Source organism: Neltuma alba, unplaced genomic scaffold (assembly GCF_004799145.2).
Source record: "Neltuma alba isolate B1F8T4 unplaced genomic scaffold, ASM479914v2 tig00010511_pilon, whole genome shotgun sequence".
Taxonomy (NCBI): Eukaryota; Viridiplantae; Streptophyta; class Magnoliopsida; order Fabales; family Fabaceae; genus Neltuma; species Neltuma alba.
The window spans coordinates 838882-860613 of NW_021635387.1; the positions used below are offsets into that span (position 1 = coordinate 838882).

The following is a 21732-nucleotide window of genomic DNA, read 5'->3' on the forward strand; positions in this document are numbered from 1 at the left end:
GAAAGCGTCTTTTGGGAACACTTTCCCTGTTACTCCTTCTAACAGAAGCTATTTGCTTATCTTTCTTTCTTTGTTCAGGTCTTGGTGTTGACCTTTCTTGGCTCCCACTCAGATTGACACACCTAGACAATTCTGGTTTGTCAATTTGTTCTACACTGTCTTGTTCCTGTGTCTCATAAAGAGAAACAGTACGGTCAACATCTCCTCTATTAGAAAATTCAGTCTCAATGAATGTTACATCCCTTGATTCTATTTCAGTCACGGTTCCATCTTCGTTTTGACCTATGAGAACGTATCCCTTTGATTGTTGAGAGTACCTTATGAAGATGCATTTCTTTCCTCGGGGACCCAACTTCCCATGCTTATGAGAAGCGTCATGGATATACGCTGCTGACCCCCAGGGCCTCAAGATGCTTAGATCTGGTTTGCGTTTTGTCCATAACTCGTAGGGTGTGGAAGCGACTGATTTTGAGGGCACACGATTAAGTATGAAGGTCGCCGTTAACAAAGCATCACCCCAATATGAAATTGGCAGGTTTGCTTGAGCCATCATTGACCTAACCATGTCCAGAAGAGTTCTGTTTCTTCTTTCAGCAACTCCATTTTGTTGCGGAGTGCCAGAGATAGTCAGTTGTCTGATTATCCCTTTTTCTTCACAGAGCTGTCTAAATTGATCAAATAAATATTTACGATCTCGATCAGTTCATAATGCTTTAATTTTACTGTCCATTTGATTCTCTACCTCATTTATGTATCGTCTAAAGCACTCAAGAGCTTCAGACTTATGCGAGATCAAATAGACATGACCATATCGTGAAAAATCGTCAATGAAGGTAATAAAATACCAAGCTCCGTGTCTCACCCTCACACTCATTGGACCGCAGATATCAGAATGGATTAATTGCAATGGATTTTCAGCTCGTTTTCCCTTACTGAAAGGCTTTCTTGTTGCCTTACCAGCTAGACAGTTCTCACATAGTGACATTTCCATATTGGGAATGGCACCTAACAATCCTTCTTTTGCTAGTTTAATCATTCTATTTTGATTAATGTGTCCTAGTCTAGCATGCCAAGTGTTTATGTCAACATTATTCGAAGAAACAGCAAAGCATTCATTACCATTGAAATCACCAACAATATCCAAAACAAAGAACTTCTTAAACAGGAAAGCTGAATCATAAAGAATAGAGTTGCTAAAAATATCTGCAACTTTACCATGAAAGTTTACATTAAACCCAAATTCTAACAGACACAATACAGAAACCAAGTTTCGCCGGATGTCGGGAGCGTAAAGTACATCATGGAGTATCAAGGTCTTCCCACCATGCAAAGTAAATTTGCAGGTGCCCAAACCTTTAACCTCGATCCTCGCATTGTTCCCAACGTAAAGCCACTTGCTTTGATACGGCAACCGACGGTACTCGATAAAGGATCCTCGATCCCTGGTTACATGGTCTGTGGAGCCTGAGTCTATAATCCAAGAAGAAGAAACAGGTTCTGTTAGAAAAACAGTACTAGAAACGTATGAAACATGTGAATTCACATAATCCACTAATACCTTTTCGCTCTCAGCCTGTTTTGAACAGTCACGTGCGAAATGGCCCATTCTCTGGCAGGCAAAGCATTTGACCTTCTTCAGGTCTAGCTTCTTCTTCCCACCTTTCTTTTCTCTTCTTCTTGAATTGCTTCTTTCCCTTTTTGGGTTGAGGACCACCCTTCTTCCCTTTCTTTTGGAACTTCTTACCCTTCTTGGAATCAGGCTTTGATTGGGAAGTACTGGCATCCTCAATATAATAAGCTTATCCAGAGGACTTGTAAGCCTCTAAACGTTCATCCTCCAGCTCCAAGTGTTTGGCTACATCGTTAAAAGTAACGATGTTTTCATTATGTGTCAAGTTGACTTTCATGTGCTCCCAACTAGCAGGAAGCAATCTGATAACAGCCTGCACTTGCTGTTTATCAGACAGGACATGGCCTGCTTCCTTAAGTTCTCTGATCATGTTGGTCATCTCTCTTAGATGTTGTTTCATAAGATTGTTTGGCTTGAGCTTGTAGGTGTCGAACTTAATCGTCAACCTTCTAAGTTTAGTGGTAGAAGTACCACCAAACTTGTCCTTCAATGCTATCCACATGGCTTGTGCAGTTTTGTGCCTCTCAAACTCGCACATTATGTCATCAGCCATGGCGCTCAGAAGTGTAATTCTTGCTATACTGTTTTTCTTCTTCCAAACTAGGTAAGCCTCTTGGTCTCTCCTATGTTGGGCCGTATTCCCAGCTTCAGGATTGACCATTATAGTGGTTAAAGGTTCAACCGCATCTTGTTCCTCTAAGATATATTGAACCTTTCGGTGCCATATGTCCCAGTTATCCCCGTTGAGCTTTTCTCCCTTATTAAGCTCAGCAATTATGTTCTTGATTGCCATTTTTAGTTCTGTGACAAATTTATCCCACATTATTCTACGTTCTCTCTAAAAGAGAGACATACCAAAGAACATTTCAGTTATATAGCACATCGAAGTATACAATGTCTTGTACTTATATCATCCTTGATCAGAAAGTAATGACACTGCAAGATCCATGATCAAGAGCATACGTTTGTACCTCCCATCACACAGATACAGGCAACAATCATTATGTCCTATCAAGGATTTTATATAAGCACTTCAAAAATTGTGACTCTTAGAAGTCTTATCTTCTAAAAGCTCCCACTTATAAAAAGGTATACTCATATTATTCACAAGATAATCATACAACAATAGTTCAAGTAATTTCATTAAATGAAATAACATACTTAGTCTGTTTACAATGCATGAAACCCAAAAACTTAATATAATAAACATCAATAAAGCAAATACAAGTATTACATCATTTGATATGAACATAAAGGTAATCAAGCATCGCTTTCCTCAGCTTCCTAAGTTTGCGTGTTTTGGTCATAAAGGATGATACTAAATCTATAGCCCAGATCCAATAAAATTTCCTTATGGGTTTTCCTTTAGGTCCGCCTCTAACCCTTATTGCTCTTATGTACTCCATTATAACTTTAAAGTAGAATTCGGTATTCTTCTTATCGGTCATGTAATGGACGTAGCTGGAGAGCACGTCATTGATGCCTTTTATGTTTGTTAGTTTGGCTGCATCTCTTTCAGCTATTCTCATAGCTAAAGCAGGGGTACATGGTTGATCCACCTCTTCTCCTTCCTCAACTTCGGTTTCATTGGGAAGATCTAGTGAATCATTACAAACCAAATGAGGTTCGGTATGGAGGGGTTCAGTGGGGAATAAAGATTCCGGCTCAGGTCCAGAATCCATTAACTCCTACGGGTCTTCTTGAGGAACCTCTTCAGGGTCCTCTTCAGGATCCTCATCCTCTGGTTCATATTCTGAAACTGCATTATCCATGTATGAGTATTCCAATGAACCATCTTTGATATTTTCAGTGCTACTAGAAGCCTCTTGCTTCATTTTCACCTAGAACAAAAATAATTTAAATTATTTTGAATATTATGGAATTTATTTCCGCATGAAAATACCAGAAAATACACTGAAAATACTCACAAATTAACCCTTAATTGTCTCTAAAATTAGCAAATTATATATCAAAATGAAGGTCTTAATTTTAGGGATTTTTAGAGACAAACCGCACCTCAAATGGACCTTCCACGCCCCTACATGCACCCCTAGAAGGAAGAATTAGCAAAAAATTAAAAAAATCTTCGCCCACTCTCGCTGTCAGCACGTGTACGTCAAGCGCCGCCACGCAGCCGGCTGCCGGCGACACGTGCTGTGCCGGCAGCCTCCAAGCGCCACCACCTGTTAGGTGGTGGGCCTACGTGTCCAGATAGCATGCCACGTGGCGGCACGCGCCACGTGGCAGTTTTTTTTAATTCTTTTTTTTTACTTTTTTTTTATAATATATATACTGGGTTGGACCCTGCTCTCGGCCCAGATACCTTTTCCTCCCCTTTTTTTTTCCGGGCTGGATCTTGCTTCGGCCCATAACCCATTTCCCCCTTCCTTTTTTTTTTTTTGCAGTGATCAAAACGACGTTGTTTTGATCACTGTTCACCGTCTTCAACCTCCAGCCGGGTCAACCCAACCCGGCTGGAGTGATGGGTCGGGTCCGACAGACCAGTCGGACTCAGAAACTTCTCTTCTCCATATATTGGCCGTCCGATGTCCGTTTTTCGCGTACTTTATATCATTTTCTTCGTTTTTTCGAGCTCTACGCAATGGGATTAATTTTGAAGCCTAAAAACTTGATTTTAAGCAAACCCAAAAAAAAACGAACAAGGGAGACAGCTGAAATTTTTTTTTATGTTAAACAGGTCTCATGGAGTCTGGAGGAACCAACTGAATATGGGGAAAAGCACACACTCACAAAATGATCCCTCTTGGATCAGTTATATAACTCCACACTTTTGAAAATAATAAACCGCCTCCTTCGTCCAACCGTTCCTCCCATTTTGCATATCATATAAAAAAGGCTAAAATTGCAGTTAAGGACTCATGTGTTTTGTAATTTACATCAGAACCCTAAAATTTAATGAATTTGGGTCCAATCCACCAAGGGTGTACTGGCCTATTTTCTTACAAAATGGTATCAACGTGACCAGTTCCATTCCTATGTCAAATGAAACTATTTTTCTGCCCACATCCACACCTTCCTTCATCCCAACCCAAAAGATAGCTCCATTACAATTGAAAGCGCTAGGATGGCTAACACAGGCACCCTCTAAGTTCCCGGGTTCAACTTTTGTCCATAACCCTGTCATTAATGCATACACTTCCACTCGAGCAACCAAACAATCAGACATGAAAAGTTTCACTATCTTGTAATCATTGACGATTGAGCTGAACCCAAATCCTACAGAAAAGGACTCACCCTCATACTTGTTCAGAGATTTTGGCACTCGATGGACCTTTCTAATGGCTGGATTCCACAACCAGAGGGAGCGTTGAGATTCACTAAAGAGTTCGACGCAAAGCAAGCCATTACTGGAATAAACGGCAGCCCCGTAAGCCGTTAAGGAATCATTGATATGTGGGCTCTGAAATTCAAGAACTTGCATCTCACGTTTGGACAGACACAAGTGCCAATGATTTCTTTTAGAGATATTATTATCGACAGCAAGTAAAGGGTTTTGGCGAGCGGAATGGTGGAGGTGTTCAACAATGAAAGATGGGGTTTTGAACAGATTCTTCCAATCACAGGGTGCTACACGGCGCTCGACTGCCCACTGGTATAAAGGAATCTCACGAGTGACGACGGGGTGAGGGATTAGCGGGTGTGTGTACGCAGGTGCTAAAGCTGCGTGTTCTTCAATGCAGACTGACAGCATTAATTTTTTTTAAAAAAAAATTGTTTGTTCCTATCCTCAAGATAAAAAGATAATTTTAGATTGAGAAAATTTTTCATTTAACCCACAGTCCCCGCCACTGTGGATAATTAATATCTGTCAGCGCAAAAAATTTCATCTCCTAACCCAAACAATTATGAAATTTCACTGTATCCCAACGATCAAAATTTCGTGGTTAAAAGAGTAAAAACACCACTACTCTATTTTTTTTCCAGAAAAATCCTTGTTAATGGCGGAATTTTGGTTGTTAATCACTAAATTTGAGTTGTCAATCATTGTACATTTTCTAGGTGAATGGACAATTCAAATTCTGCGATTAACAATCTAAGTTCTGTGATTTAAAACCAAATTCAGTAATTTACCAACAAAAAAAAAGGATATTCACAACCCCCAAACATAATTGTTTTGGTATGAATGAATAACTCAAATTTCACAATTTACAATGTAAAGTATGAAATTTGCAACCCAAATTCAGTGATTTGTAAAAAACATAAGAGTAAACAATTTAAATTCGAATTTAGAAATTTACAACCAAATTTTAGTAATTTATAACAAAAATTAGGTAATTCATAAAAAATACAAGAAAATTCACAATTTCAAAAGAAGACAACAGTATTTTTGTCTTTTTATTCATAAATTTTTAGTTCTTAGGGGTGTAGTGAAATATCATTTTTTTTTTTTTTTTAGGTTGAGTGATAACAACAGTATTTTTGTCTTTTTATTCATAAATTTTTAGTTCTTAGGGGAGTAGTGAAATATTATATTTTTTTTACTTTTAGGTTGAGTGATAATAATTGTCTAGCGTGGAGTTTATTGAATTCTCCTTCTCAATTTAAATGTAAATGCTTCCTAACTTATAACGATTAGCCAACATTTATGCTTTGAAAATACCAGATATTAAATGTGATCATCTCTATTAACAAAGATTTGAATCTTAGATCAACTAGAGCTACTAACTCCTTTTATTAAATCCAATTCATATTTGTTGGATTTCTTCAAAAACCTAAAACTTCCCTGCCACCAAATTCCAAATTGGTCATGGGATTGCTGGTAAAAACACAAAAAAAAAAAAGTCATGGGATTTTGAGAATGCTCTCCTCTTGTTCTATTTATAGCACAAAGAGAAGATATTTTTTAGTCCTATTTATGAGGTACTGAGAGAAATTTTTTATATAGATGTACAATTTTACCCTTCATTTATTATTGTTTTGATTTTGTTTATATGAAGCATTCCTCCAATCCTAAATATAGAACTCAATTATTGAGTTGGTTTTGATTCTAAATAAAAAACCCATTTATCATGTTTATCAATTTTCTCTAAATTACCCCTATGGATACTTTATCAACTATAATCAAATAGAAGAGGGAGATGGAGTATTAAGAAAGATAATTATAGTGTTTTAGGAAAAGCATATCATATTTCTTATAATTAACTAACCTACCTAATTTTCTTAATCTAATCAAATTAGTTAAATAGGTCTTATATTAAGGATCGGAGGAGTATTATGTATATTAAATAGGATTAAAGTTAGAAAGTTATTCAATTTTAAATAAAAATTAATAAAGTTTAAGATTTTTCTTAAATTGTACGAAATATATTAAAAGTAACTTATAAATAAGATTAGAAAAGTATGTTTTTACAACATTGCCCTAACATTTATTTTAAGAAAAGCTACTCCTATGGGCAATGGGAGGTTCAACGACGGACTGATGGTGGCCCTTGCTTTATACTTCTTCGTCCTTTTTTATAAATAACGTTGGACTCCATTATGTAAATAAAAAGTTAGTTAAAAATAATAAATAGCTAGAAATTAAAAGTTCATTTTTCAAAATATCTTTATCTTTGAGAAAAAGAGAGTAGAAGAAAGAGAACAAGACAATTATTATAATAAAGAGCATTATGAAAAATAAAGAATGTAGATGGAAAGAGAAAATGAGATAATAAATATATTGAGTATTAAAATAAACAATTAATGGGCTAAAATAGAAAATTGAAAATTTGCTATAAAAATTTAAGACAACATGCAAATATTATTTATATTTAGAAACAAGAGAAGGATGATAGTTGTTGTTTATGAAAAGGTGAGGGGTGGAGTATTTTTTAAGGATGATAGTTGTTGCTTATGAAAAGGTGAGGGGTGGAGTATTTTTTACAGTATTTTTTTTACTATTTGGTATAACAAATTAACTATTTCCCATTATCATTTAGCTCTTCTTTTTTTTTTTTGCCAAAATAATCGTTTAGCAATTGACAACACAATTTATTCATTTTCACACTTGAATAAATTAATTTAAAAGGCCCTCGTTTTAGATTATTTACAACACGTCTTTAGTTATTTACTGCGATAAATTAATTATTTATTAAATTGTTTAGGAATTGGTGGTACGTTTTAGCCAATTTCACCCTTGAAAAAAAATTAACTTAAAGGGTCCATATTTTAAGTTATGTACTGCTCCGGTCCTAAATATATAACCCATTTTATAGTAGAAACTGCACTATAAAATGATCATATATTTAGGACTGAAAAAGTATAATATTTCTTTAGCCCTTTACCATGACAGAATTTATTTAAGCATGGAATTGGTTAAACTTAACACGTGTTGCAAATTACTAATAAAAGAATATGTTGAATAGCTCACTTAAATAGTTAAAGAAGTGGCATAAATAATTAACAAATTTAATTTAATGAGTTACAAGTTCCTATTTGTTATTTGATCCTCCTGTCTTATTTATAAAATACTCACAACATATTTCATATAGATCAAGAAGATGCATTAACTTTGTATTAAGATATAACAATCATTTAATTTTATCCCTATCCAATATATACACTTTTAAAAAAAGTAACTATCTACAATATAATAAATAAAAAAACAAAATAGTATATTCATACTAAAAATTTAAGGAAATAACTTATAAATAATATATATATATATATATATATATATAAATCCCTCTTTCCCTCTCTCTCTAATATGAGGAGTAAAATAAGGTTACATTTGATACGAAGTATTAAAAATAAAAGATAAGGATTGAGATTGAAAATATAAAATTATATTAAAAAAGTGTTTAGTGTAAGTAATTCTATGATACTTCGAATTAGACAAATCCATATATATGGAATTGAGAAATACAAAGGATGTGGTATTTTCTAATCCTATTTATATGGGATTGCCTAATCCCATATGATAAGAAATCACTTATGTTAAGTATCCTTTTAATCTATTTTTTCAATCCCAATTCTAATGTTTATCTCTAATTTTTAATACCTCATACCAAAGGTAACCTAAAGGATTTGCAATCAAGTTGTCTGCAGCACCGGAACTCCGCCCCCTCGCTGGAGCTTCTGCAACTATTTATCACAGGAGTTGCAATAAAATTATTCCCATAGTTTTTAAATTTCATATTCGAAATAAATATTCAGCCAATTGCTCTAATACCCGTTTTATCCAGATCTTACCACAAATTGCAATGGCCAGTTCTTTGGAACTCTGTCTCTGCACTACGTCTCGTTAGCCATATGATCTCAAGCACCTTAAATCAACAATGCAGTAAGGTATTTTTCTCTGCTCGACATTGAGAGCAGTTAAAATATTACCCATTCATAATGGATGATGATTCAGCTCAAAAAAAAAAAAAAACATTAGAAGGGGATGATGAATCTTGGCTTGTCAGCTTTTGAAGTCACTCCACTTGTAATTTGCTCAATAAGGCCATAGAATAAGTGCTTTGATATCATGTGGAGAGGCTGAGAGAACAGAGAAAGCATTCAACTATGAATGGATACTTCAATGTGTTTTCAAATTTATGTGCACCATTAATTATACTATCTTTGATTCTAATTATAAGAGTTTGGTTGTAGTGCAAGGAGATAGTATCTTAGAACTATGGTGTAGTTAAAATGGCATCACTAGGAGCTAGGTTATTATCATTAGACCCCAAGAAAGAAAAATGAAACTAGGAGTTCTGGAAAATGCTCTGTTCTGGAACCTCTTCCTTCATCTTCTTTTCAAGACCCAAAATTTGGAATCAACATTATGCCATCCCAAGATATGCCACATACCTCATCATTTTCCTTAGACGACTCCAATCAGGTAAATCCCAGAATTCAGCTGCCGGCCTTCCATTCATGCGTTATAGCATTACATTTATGAATATTGGAGATTTTGTCTTTGATACAAAGATGACTCGAAGGAACTGAAAAAATATACACATACGTATACCAACAACCCACTCAATAGGGGCTACTATGTGTAGATTCATTTCCACTAAAAGTTTGCTTAAATAGAGTAGATACTTACTGTAAACTGGGTCAACGCACTCCAATATACTTGAAATCATTGGCATATTGGCTAAATAAAAATCTCAAATAATTGATAAGCTTGAAAATCTCAAATAACATTATAAAAAAGTCAAACATGGCAAGAAGCATTTGGTATTAAATACTAGCATTCTTCAAATATGGATGTTGTCGAGCAGTGCAAGGCTTTCCACGTAATCAAAATTCTGACCATAAAATCTCCATTTTGGGATAGAAAACATGTTGAATTCATCAGTAGTGACATTGCACAAAACAACGTTTCCTTCATAATTCTCCGGTTCACCTCCAAATGGGTATTCAACTCCGAAGACACTGCAAACAATTTCATTTCTCCAAATAATCTCAGGAATAATACTAAACGTGAATGGATTGGGTCTGCTAGTATACATTTTAGTCCAATTTCATCTCTCCCTGCATGGATCTGTACACTCCTCCAGCACCCATAAATCAATCAAATATGATTCAGAATTTTTAATCACAGTAGGAGAAAGGAGAGCAAGTTTGTTCTGATACATAGTAAGGCTATGGAAACATGATTGAGAGGCAGAAGTCATAGTAGGAAATGATATCAATGTGAACAGTTCCATTCCTATGTCAAATGAAACTATTTTTCTGCCCTCCTCCACACCTTCCTTCATCCCAACCCAAAAGATAGCTCCATTACAATTGAAAGCGCCAGGATGGCTAACACAGACCACCTCTAAGTTCCCGGGTTCAACATTTGTCCATAACCCTGTCCTTAATGCATACACTTCCACTCGAGCAACCAAAAAATCAGACATGAAAAGTTTCACTATCTTGTAATCATTGACGATTGAGCTGAACCCAAATCCTACAGAAAAGGACTCACCCTCATACTTGTTCAGAGATTTTGGCACTTGATGGACCTTTCTAATGGCTAGATTCCACAACCAAAGGGAGCGTTGAGATTCACCAAAGAGTTCGACGCAAAGCAAGCCATTACTGGAATAAAGCCCAGTCCCGTAAGCCATTAAGGAATCACTGACATTTGGGCTCTCAAATTCAAGAACTTGCATCTCACGATTAAACAAACACAAGTGCCAATGATTTCTTTTAGAGATATTATAATCGACAGCAAGTAAAGGGTTTTGCTGAGTGGAATGGTGGAGGTGTTGAGCAATGAAAGATGGGGTTTTAAACTTTTCTCCCAATCTTTACACGCACATTGAAATCGGATCAGGGATTTTACCGGGAGTCGCAGAAGAATATTTGTGATAATTTCTTGGGGAAGATGTGGTGTGTCTTTCTCCATCATTGCGTGCTCCACGGTGCTCGACTGCCGACTGGTCTAAAGGAGTCTCACGAGTCACGGCGGGGGGAGGCGCTAGCAGTTATATCAGTGGTAAGGCGGTTTGCCATGTGGAATGGAACCATTAATTAATTTTTTCAAAAAAATGAAAATAAGTTTAGCCTGTTCCTATTCTCATCATAAACGAAATTGGAGACAAGAAGATAACTTTAAATTGGAAAACTTTCATTGAACCTTACTGTAAATAATTAATATCAGTCATCCTTAAAATTTTTTTTGAAATTTCGTTGCACCTCTAAGAATCAAAATTTTAAGGGTCAAAAGATAAAAATACCTTTAGTTTATTTTTAAAATTTTTTTTGTAAATCACTAAATTTCAATTACCAATTGTTGTCAATTTTATAAGTAAATGAATAATTCTGATTTGGCGATTTACAATTCAAATGCGGTGATTTAAAAAAAAAAAAGTATTCACAACCCTGTGTGTTTTGGTGCAAATGAAGAATTCAATTTGCAATTCACAACTAAAATTTAGCAATTTGAAACCCAAATTTTAATGATTTATAAGAAATATAAGAGAATTCACAAACTCTAAAGAGGTGTTCGGGTAACCCCAAAAGCATTTCTCAAAAATACCTTTCTGCAAATTAAGGCAAAATTTCTCCACATAATTACTTCATATTTCATAAAAGCATTTTTAAAGTAATAGTTTTGTTTTTACCCAAACACTCTCTAAATGTAATTTTGATTGATGCAAATGAACAAGTCAAATTATGTGATTCACAGCTAAAATTCAGTGATTTGTAAAAAAATATAAGGGAATTTACGACTCTAAAATAAAGTAATGATATTTTTGTTTATTCACCCATAAAATTTAAGTCCTTAAGGACATAGTAAAATTTTAAAATTTTTTTAGAGGTAATTGATATTAATTGTCTACTAAGGGTTTATTGAATTCTCCCTTTTATTTTTATTTTTTTTTTACCAGGAATTGAATTCTCCCTTTTAAATTCAAATCTAAATGCTAACTAACATATAACAATTAGGCAAAGTGCGTGCTCTATAAATGTCGGGCACTAAATATAATTATTTCTACTTATAAGATTTTAAACGTTAGTTTAATCCATTGCAAGTGACTAGCTATTTCTGTTAAATCAATTCTTATTAGTTGAATTCTATAACTTGAATCGCCTCCTTTTAATAAAGCCCCGCACGCTTCTTCAACTAAACTTGCGATCTAACACTCTCATTAAGGAGGATGATAAAATTAAAAATTAGGTTTTTTTTCTCGAGAGAAAACTTAGGTCAAGTGCCTTAGGTCTAGTGCACCAATAAAATGCTATTATCTGGATTACTTTACACATCAACATTTAACTTTTTAGGGACTGTTTGGTATGAAAGAAATAGAGAGAAAAAAAATTTTAATGAGCTCATTTTAAAAAATTGAAGAAATAGAATTATAAAATTTTGTTAAAAAAATACTTCTCCAGTTTTTAATATAAGACCTATTTAATTAATTTGATTAGATTAAGGAAGTTAGATTAGTTAGTTAGTTATAAAAAATATGATATGTTTTCCTCAAATACTATGATCATATTTCTAAATATCCTCTTTATTTCTTCTACTTGATTATGGTTGATAGAGTATCTATAGAGATAATTTAGAAAAAATTGATAAATATAAGAAATAGGTCTTATATTTAAAATCAAAATTAACTCAATAATTAGGTTTTATATTAAAGATTAGAGGAGTATAAGATAAAAGAGTAAGAAAAATTAATTAGAAAATTTTAACACCACTTTTCTAATTTTTTTTAAAAATGAGCTCATAAAAATTTTCCTCTTCATACCAAACAAACCTTTAAACATTCTATTAATAAAGGATTAAGGTGTAAATTTATCCCAAAGCTTTTTTGGAGCTAATTTTTTCTAAAAGTTTAAAATCATAGTAATATTGTTTCTTATAGTTAAAAATATTAACAGTCAATATCATTATTTTAACGGTTAATATAATTTTTTAATAGTAGAAGACAATATTGTTATGATTTTAAAATTTTGAGGTAAATATATTCAAAAATTCAATATTGTTGAGTGAAAATTTTCAAAAATAAATTTACACTATTTAACTGTCCAATTCCAACCTATTTCTATTCATATAATTCAGTTCCTTCAAAAGCCATTTCATCGTCAGGCAAAAAAAAAAAAAAAACGCGTTTCATCGTACCAAACGGGCCTCTCCGAGTCTCGAGAGAGGGAAAATGAAGTTTAACGTGAAGGCTTGGAGCGGCGGCGCGCGCGTCGGAGTACTGGAGATCGGAGGCTGTCCGAGTCCTATAGAGACGCCTGCTCTTCTCCTATCTACTCGTAAAGGCCTCCCTCACTTCATCTCCCCTGACCTTCTCTCTTCCCTCCCTTCTCCTGATTGTCGTCTTCTCCAAGTTTCTCCACTCCACTTGTAAGCACCTCACCTAACCTCATTCGTTCTTTTCATTAAATTTGTAACTAAAAGTGTACCTTCTGCTTTATCTCAATAGACGTATATACTTTGGCATCATGGAAGATGAACATGAAGTTATGTAAAGAAATAGGTCCTTGTGTAAAAGGGACCTAACCGTGTAGTTATTATTAAAAAATTAATCACTACTGTAATGTTGCTTGTTTTCAACTTGGGATATCATCATTTTATTCTAAATGTATTTGGGGCTTTCAGTTTTGGTAGTTTTGGTGATTGCGTGATCATGCTTTTGTGACTAGAGTTCATCATGGTCTGTAACCATAGGCAACAAACGGGTTGCATTATGACAATAGTGGTGTTGGCGTGTGCTACTTTGGGGCACTTATCATGCTATGGTGAAGGTGGAGTTGGTTGAGAAACTCTAGAACTGAAAGTGCATTTTGGTTGTAATAATCATGGTTGCAGCAACATGGTGGTAACCAATTTTTACTGGAGGCATTTGGTGCAGGACATCAATATAAATAAGAACACAACAGAGATGTTGTTTTTGTTTTTTAAAGTTTAATGTATGGGTACTTCTTACATAGGAATTTCCATTAAGGTCCCTTAATATTTGAATTTATCTTAACTAACCTAACATGTTTTATGTTTAGATTAGCTCCTAATGTAGACAAGTTCGGATTGCTGACACTACCTAGTGGGATAAGACATGTTTTTTGGGCCAACATATAGTACTTTATACTTAGCCGATCACATATTTGGTTAGTGATAATAGTATTATTAATGCAGCCTAAGCCCATGTATACTAAATTTTATTGGTCTTTAGGTAGTAACCTTCATTTTTAGGCTCTCTTCCACCCATGTTTGTGAAATCTAGTACTGTTTGCTAATTACTAATTAGAATTTTTCTCCCCTTGAGTTTTGTTGCTTAGCCTAGAGGCATTTTTGGGCCCCGTGGTGAGAATTGGGTCTCAGCTGCAGATCATTTCATTTATTAGGTATAATGTGTATTCTTCGTTTCACCTAGAGACTTATATGCATATGAAAGGGCCATCTTGAATTCTCATCCATTTTTAAAATGCAAGAAAATTATACCTGGTCTAATTTCTTCTTCAAATAAAACAAAAGGAAAAATTAAACTGAAAAATAAATTAGAGAAGAAGAATAATACAAGGTACATGGGCTTTCGGATCTAATTGCATGTGCTTTTCTTTTTAGAACAATTGTGTAAGATGAAGTAGTCACTCATCAGTTTTAGACCCACCAGATCTTTGAGTGCAAACTGCAAATGAGGAAAAAATGGTGCTCAGGAAATTCATTCCTGTACAGAAATGTTAGCGATTGCTATATTATATCACCGGTTTGTGTTGAGTAACCTATCCCAAATGTGCTTCTGCAGTTTGGAAGGACTTCCTACAAAAAATATATCAAAAATAGGGGGGCTCCATCGATTGCTCAGTTTGCATGAATATGGAATTGCAGCTGTAGTTAGGGATTCTATTAGCTGTCTTCCTGAGTGTATTGGAAGTACCAAACTTGGGGCATCTTTTGAAACCCCTGTGGTCGTCTCTTGGTAAAATCAACATGTACTTGCTGGATAAATTGATTATTTCATTGTTTTTGTTTTGAATAATGGTGAATGTAATGAAGGTTATTTATTTTGACAGATTAAACCCAAAGATTATATGGAAATGATTTCACACATGAGGCCAAACATATGGGTTGCTTTGGCTGATGAAGTACCTGCTTGGGTATCAGATAAAAGGAACAAGACCTCAGTAGACCGAACTGTCAGATGGCTTGATGACTGCCTTGCATTGAATCCGGTAAAGGAAAATGCATGATTACATGCTATATTTTTATTCGTCTTTCTGTTAGAATGGAATGAAGTTCCTCATGAATTAATTATGGTTGTTTGGTTCAAGATGGTTGGAAGGATTTCCTTTTCCATATTATCTGTTTTGCTATGATTTTAGCATTACTACTTGAATGTCCTTGATCTTTTAATAATCTAGGCTTGTTCTTTTTTATTCATTTGGTAAGTCAATGAGTTTGTTATTTTCTCTTGGTTCCGTGGATGATGAAGAAAATTCAGTAATTAGAGCCCTGAAATCCTAGGTTATTCAATATAGAACAGAAGCATCGATTTTTTTAAATTAAAATAAATTTAGTTTGTTCCTATCCTTATCATATATGAAATTGAAGATAGCAGGATAAATTAATTTTAAATTTAAATCTAATTGCTATCTAACGTAGCAATTACATAACAATTAGTTAGCGTCTGTACTCTGTGTTAGAGTTGCACAGCACCTGGACTCCTTCTAAGGCCTGAAACTCCCATGCCTATTTTTAATAAAGGCCCGCATGCTTCTTGAGTGAATGGTGCTGTTTGTTAGAGGTTTTATATTATATATAGATATATAAATTTGTGGGACGTATCAATTACAAGTCACACTCTTGCTCTCGCTTTTCATCATAAGTGGGAGGGAGAAAAGAATTGCAACGCATGCTTCATTGATTGACTTAGGGCTTACCATTCATCCTTGCAGCCTAAAGTATGAGTTTTCTAATGTCGTCTTGTCAGCTTTGTTTTGACATTGGTCATTGATAAGTTTGTTTATAGTATATTCACTTTGTGAGTAAGCACTATGGCATCGATATGATAGAATTAATTAAAATGGACATGCATTTATCTTTCAAATTCCAGGAAGGCGGATGTGCCTTTGGCGCCATTGTTGGAGGTTCATATTTGGAAGAGCGGAAGCATTGTGCAATGGAGGTAGCCAAGCGAAATGTATCAGGTTCTTCCTTTTTTCTGAAAAGACAACGAACTATGTTAACATTTTATATTATTTTATTATTTACCACATGAGTTTCAAACGTACTGAAGAATTATGCAAAGATTTTGGAACGTACCATTAAGTAATTATTGGATAAATATTACACACCATTTATGTCTATTTACAGCTCGAGTTTTGTTGGTAGTGAAAAATGATATAAATATGGTGAAATTTGCTGCTGAGTAATTATTACAGACCAGTGATCCCTTGTTAGCCTAGATTATGGTAGATGCAGCTCATCTTTTGGATATGGGACAAATTGGTTTACTCTGACATGTCTATATAAATTTATGCATCTTTCTTTTTCCTTGTCTTCTACTGTTTCTCAGACGGAGTGATCAGTTATCATTGGTCCTCTGATATGTTGCTATGAAGTATTACTACTTAGAGACTTGTATTTTCTTGGTTAAGAATATCTTATAGTGATTAGTGAAAAGCTTAGTAAACTAATACATTTTTCCTATAATAATATTGGCCCCCTTTTCAACTAATATTTTCATCTTTTTGCATGGGTTTCTGTCTGGAGTGGAAGAAAAAAATTCTCTGAGTGTATGACTGAATATCTTTTATTTCCTCTTATCACTAGTCACGTAATCCTTTTTCCTTTTATTGTCTCACAACCTTAACTGAATACAGCCTTGGTAACGACCTGGAAATGTGACTTTGTACTTAATTACTTATATTACGTCCACAATTTCTATACTGACTGACTGTTGGTTATCTTAAAGTTGAAGCGGCCATTTTCTTGAGTCATAATCCCACATTTCGGTTTTCAAATAATTATCCACATATATTGTTGTGGACAACTCAATAATGGAACTGCAATAATTTATGCAGGTTATTGGATTGGGGGCTTTGGGCTTGGAGAGAGCATTGATGAACGACCTCCTCTTCTTACTGCTATCATGGTAAGATGCTTTGTGTTTCTGAAGTGGGAACTAAAGCCTAATATATATTAATTTAGTTGGTGCATGGAGGAGCCCCAAGCTAAAGCATAACATTAGATAAGTATTTTAACTTCTCTGTAGAGTGGATATTATTGATGCTGATATGAGCTACTATTTTCGAACCACCTCAAACAATCTCCTACCATTTTCTCTTCAATAGATACCATGCCAATTCTTCCTTGTACGTGTTCAGTACAAATTTTATCTCTAGTTACATAAAAAACATTTTGGTCTGCGTGATTTGGTTAGTTGTTACTTATATAAAAGATCAAAGGGAGAACCTTATTAGGTACTTTTTTTTATCATAAATAACTTCGGTAGCATTTCTCCATTTGAACCACCCACCTTGATTTCCAGATTACACATCTCCACAAGTTCACCATCCTTTTGTACAATTGATTCCAAATATCTAAACTTTGTTACCTGTGGAGTGATTTGATCTCCCATTTTAATCTCAAAATCACTTCTAACTTCCCATCTCATAAAAAATGCAGTGCACAAATGGGAATATTTTGATTAATTATGGAGATAAATCGGCAGATGTCTTCTATGGTGATATTTACTCGCATATTTTCTGAGTTAGCACCTCTCATGCCATGGTATAATGTTAGTGACATGTCGAGTTTGAAAAAGCTTGGTTTCCTTTTATCATATTATCTGTGTCTTTTCATCATTCTGTAGATAAATTTTGCCCATTTACGTTCCATTTTTTTTTTTTTTGGGGGGGGGGGGGGTGTGCTTGGCTGTTGAAATGCTTTCAGGACTCCTCAAAATGTTGCATCACAATTATAAATTCCCATATGCGGTTCAAGTTCTGAGAAAATATTCCTAAAGAATATTGCTCTGCTAGGTATCCAATATTCTGATACATGTCTCATTTTCATTTTTTTAAATTTGAAATTCAAAAGTTTCTTCTTTTTCATTTTATTTTGACATGGGAGCCGTACATACAAAGGAGATTGTGGCTTTAGAAGTCAACCAACCAATCATATATCTAAAAGAGAAACAGAAGTTAAAAAACGCATAATATAGGTAGCATGATACGCAGAAATTGGAAAGGAAAAAAAAACTAAGTTGACTAGATTACTGGAATGCTGAAACCCCGTGCGATGAACAAACCAGGGGATAATCAGAAAAAAATGGGCTCATGATGAGCACATAATTATGAGGTTCCAACACTTCCTCTCAAACTAGGTTACTTAGGAGTTGGGACTTATTATCTTCTCAAGTCTCGAATCCCACTTGACCATCAGACCTGAAAAATCTTCTCTGAACTGTTGAGCAGTTTTTTGCAAAAATTTTCATTGCTCTCATGAATATAGACTACTTTCAAGTTGCCAGAGCTCTGGCTCTAGAGACACTTAAGTTATTAAAGGTCTTTTAATCCCTCAAACAAAACTTTGGAGAGGTGTTTTCTTATTAATTTTCTTTGACACAAAGCCACATGCGCATACAAGCTGCTGCTTCTTGTTTTTTCTTCTTTTTGTGAAACTCAGGCATGTTTTATATTTGAACATAGTGGTAGAAAATTGATGTTTTCTTTGGCTATCGTGGATAACATGATGACTTATTCTCAGGATATCTTGCCAGATGATAAGCCACGCATGGTCTGTGGGCTTGGACTTCCAGGTACCTTGTTTAATGTGGCTAATTCTTTTGGTTCATTGTCATTAATTTTTTATGCAAAATGTCATATTTAGTTGGTGTTACGACCCACCTACTGGGTTTGGCATTTTAAGTGGCATGATCATATAGAGTGAGGGAGACATGGTTTTAATTCAGTTGATGGTTGACCTAGGAATGGGTTAGTAAGTAAATAATTCATGACTATCATTTTATTCATCTTTTTCTTATCCATATATTAATATCTGTCCTTTAAAATGTTTATAAGAAAAAAATGAAATTCCTTACAAGTGTGTTCTTTCTTTATTCAGCCAGAATGAATAGAAATTTATTTCATATAAAAATAATTTTAACTTTACAGAGGAGGTCTTGCAAGGAATAGCCGCTGGAATCGATCTTTTTGACTCAACGTAAGTTGCTAAGCCTACTTTATATTTTTACCTACAACAACGCGATCTTTACAGTATTTTGTTCTATTATGAAATTAGGATGGTTGATGAGATAATTTGCAGGTACATATATTCCCTCACACTTGGAGGATATGCACTTACCTTTCCACTGGACAAAGATGGGAATCGTTATAATCTGCAGTTGAGTCAAATAGGAAGTGACTCGACCAAAATTAATTTGAGAGCTACTGTTTATAGGTAAAATGATAAACTGTTCAACATTTTTATTTTATTTTTTTATGTTTTAGTATGCTAATACTGGTATGGGTTTGAAATTTTAATCAGCAGGTAATGTAAAGTGACACTAGTCTTGAGGTCAATGCAAAATATTATTGGGTCATTCTTGTTAGTAAATCTAGATGTTTTGGGAACCCCAATGGAATTTGTGTCTTTTAGTGGCTCAAAGACTAGAGTTATTCTTGTTAGTAAAGTGGCACTAAACCTGAGGCCAATGCAAAATATTAACGTTCAACGTTCAATGTTCACTTGTTGCTGGCTTTATGACAGTTTGATAAGCTTTCCTTTAAGCTTAAAAGGTTTATTATGGTCATAAACAACTTATGATGCCTTTGTTTTTTTAATTTTTTTAATTTTTTTTAATTTTTTTAATTTCAACCATCCAGTCCTACGCATATCATTTTTATCAATTTCACTGTCATTTTGTAATATGATTCCAAAGACCTAAATTTTGACAGTCGTGGTATTTATTGGTAGTATTTTGTTTGTACGAGCTCCGTTCTACAAGAGAATAGTGTTATTTCTGAACTATGGAGCTAGTTTGTTTTATTAACTCGTAATTATAGCCATTGGAATGACATTTGAACTAAATTTGTGTAGTAACTTTGAACTCATTTTAAGTGATGGAAATGCTATAATTATAGCTACTGTCTTTTTAATTTTTTACCCCTTCCTTTTCATGCAGGAAAGACATGTCTCCCATTCTAGGAAACTGCACCTGCTATACATGCCAGAACCATACCAAAGCATACATCAATCACCTACTCAACGTTCACGAAATGCTGGCACAAATCCTACTAGACATGTATGAATATCTTTGCTCAGATACTCTCTCTACTCTTATTTGTAAGCACCTATTAACAACTTTACATGGATTAAAGAACTTAGTTAAAATTAGTTATTTTTGGTAAAATGTCAAAATTACCCTCAATATAGTTAGTTGGGGATGCTATGTGGAAGAAATTAATGCTTCAAAAAGATATGTTATGCCATGAAACATGTTGAATTCCTTATGACAAGAACCAGGTGAGTAATATTGTTACAAACGGAGTTACCATAAATCTGTGCTCTGACATATTAGTTCTGGGGTATTGCACTATTTCTGGTTATAATGGTGTTGATAAATTTATTATATTGAATTTTGCAGCCACAATACACACCACTATTTGCTGTTCTTTCGTCTGATAAGGGCAACGATCAAAGACGGAAGCTTTGAACAATTTCGGCAGACATTCATAGAGAGCAGGCGCAACCATTTGAAAGGGGAAGCTGTTCCTGCTTAGTGCATCCTAATTTTGCAGAAGATTTTGCTTGTAGGGTTTATGCTTAACCTGACGAGGATCTCATGTATCATACAGAGCTTAAGAAATGAGTTGTATTATAGCATGTAGATTTGATGATCTTTTTGGACCCAAAACAGCAAATTGTATGTTATACGGCTACATTAGTTCTCTTCGTTTTTCCTTTTTGTCTTCGGCGTTAAAAACGTTAGTTATGCTTACAAGTTGCTTGTTAATTTGTTATTATGTACCCTCTCAAGTAATTAATATAGAAGTTATTTAATTAATTTAGGTATATTAAAAAAACCAAATAAATTGGCTAATTATAACAAATGTGACATGATTTTTTTTAAAGTATTCTTTTATAACATTGGATTATTTATAAGTTAAATAAATTCATTCAGATAGAAATGATCAATATGATAGATAAATTGGATTGAGATTTTATATTTATAATTAAATTTAACATTATAACTGGCTCTTATATAAGATATTCGAGAAAGTATTTCACTTATATTAAACCACGTCAATAATGTGATTGCGCAATTTAGTTCCCCAAGCATATTTTTCTGGATTGTATGTTTAAGAATAAAACATAAGTAGATATTTCAATGAACACACGATGAAGGTGCTCATGTACTTACCCATGAACTTTTGTTCCTATATGTATGGTATAAAGCTGATAATATGCGTGTGTGTGGTATAAAAATGTGAAGGGTTCTTTTTCTCTTTCCCATGTTTTTTGGGTATTTGGAGGAAATTAGAGTTAGTTATATATGAAATATAGTATGAGTGGGACTATTTACTAATTAAAATGCACTTCGTGTATCCATTAGCATTTGCAATATGTTGGCAAAAATAAAAAATACAAATAAGCATTTGAAATATAATTGAACAATTAAGCATCCTCAAGTATTAGACAACAATAAAGAAGCAAACTAGAAGATGAA

General features: G+C 34.2%; 3 protein-coding genes across 3 annotated transcripts; 1 reads left to right on the forward strand and 2 right to left on the reverse strand.

Moving 5' to 3' along the window:
• Window positions 1–4523: 4523 nt before the first annotated feature.
• On the reverse strand, window positions 4524–5342 carry LOC114756820 (uncharacterized). Its single transcript, XM_028945762.1, has one exon. The coding sequence runs from the start codon at window positions 5340–5342 to the stop codon at window positions 4524–4526; it is 819 nt and encodes a 272-aa protein (XP_028801595.1).
• Window positions 5155–20970, forward strand: LOC114756841 (queuine tRNA-ribosyltransferase accessory subunit 2-like). The gene is given in 13 exon segments (XM_028945782.1): window positions 5155–5159; window positions 10935–10939; window positions 13201–13406; window positions 14806–14957; window positions 14960–14979; window positions 15074–15232; window positions 16114–16207; window positions 17084–17154; window positions 18771–18822; window positions 19178–19226; window positions 19329–19463; window positions 20188–20307; window positions 20650–20970. Coding segments are annotated over 11 exon segments (1185 nt in total). The 5' UTR covers window positions 5155–5159; window positions 10935–10939; window positions 13201–13209; the 3' UTR covers window positions 20786–20970.
• On the reverse strand, window positions 9817–10719 carry LOC114756821 (F-box/kelch-repeat protein At3g06240-like). Its single transcript, XM_028945763.1, has 2 exons — window positions 10262–10719; window positions 9817–9994 (listed from the first exon to the last, which is right to left on the reverse strand). Exons 1-2 carry the CDS (start codon window positions 10717–10719, stop codon window positions 9817–9819), a joined length of 636 nt encoding a protein of 211 aa, XP_028801596.1.
• Window positions 20971–21732: the final 762 nt, after the last annotated feature.

Coding starts and splice junctions, on each gene's coding strand:
- LOC114756820 (XM_028945762.1), bottom strand. CDS start 5,342: ATGCTGTCAGTCTGCATTGAAGAACACGCAGCTTTAGCACCTGCGTAC.
- LOC114756821 (XM_028945763.1), bottom strand. CDS start 10,719: ATGCAAGTTCTTGAATTTGAGAGCCCAAATGTCAGTGATTCCTTAATG. Junction 9,995..10,261: donor TTTGACATAGGAATGGAACT/GTTCACATTGAT, acceptor AATTGTTTGCAG/TGTCTTCGGAGTTGAATACC.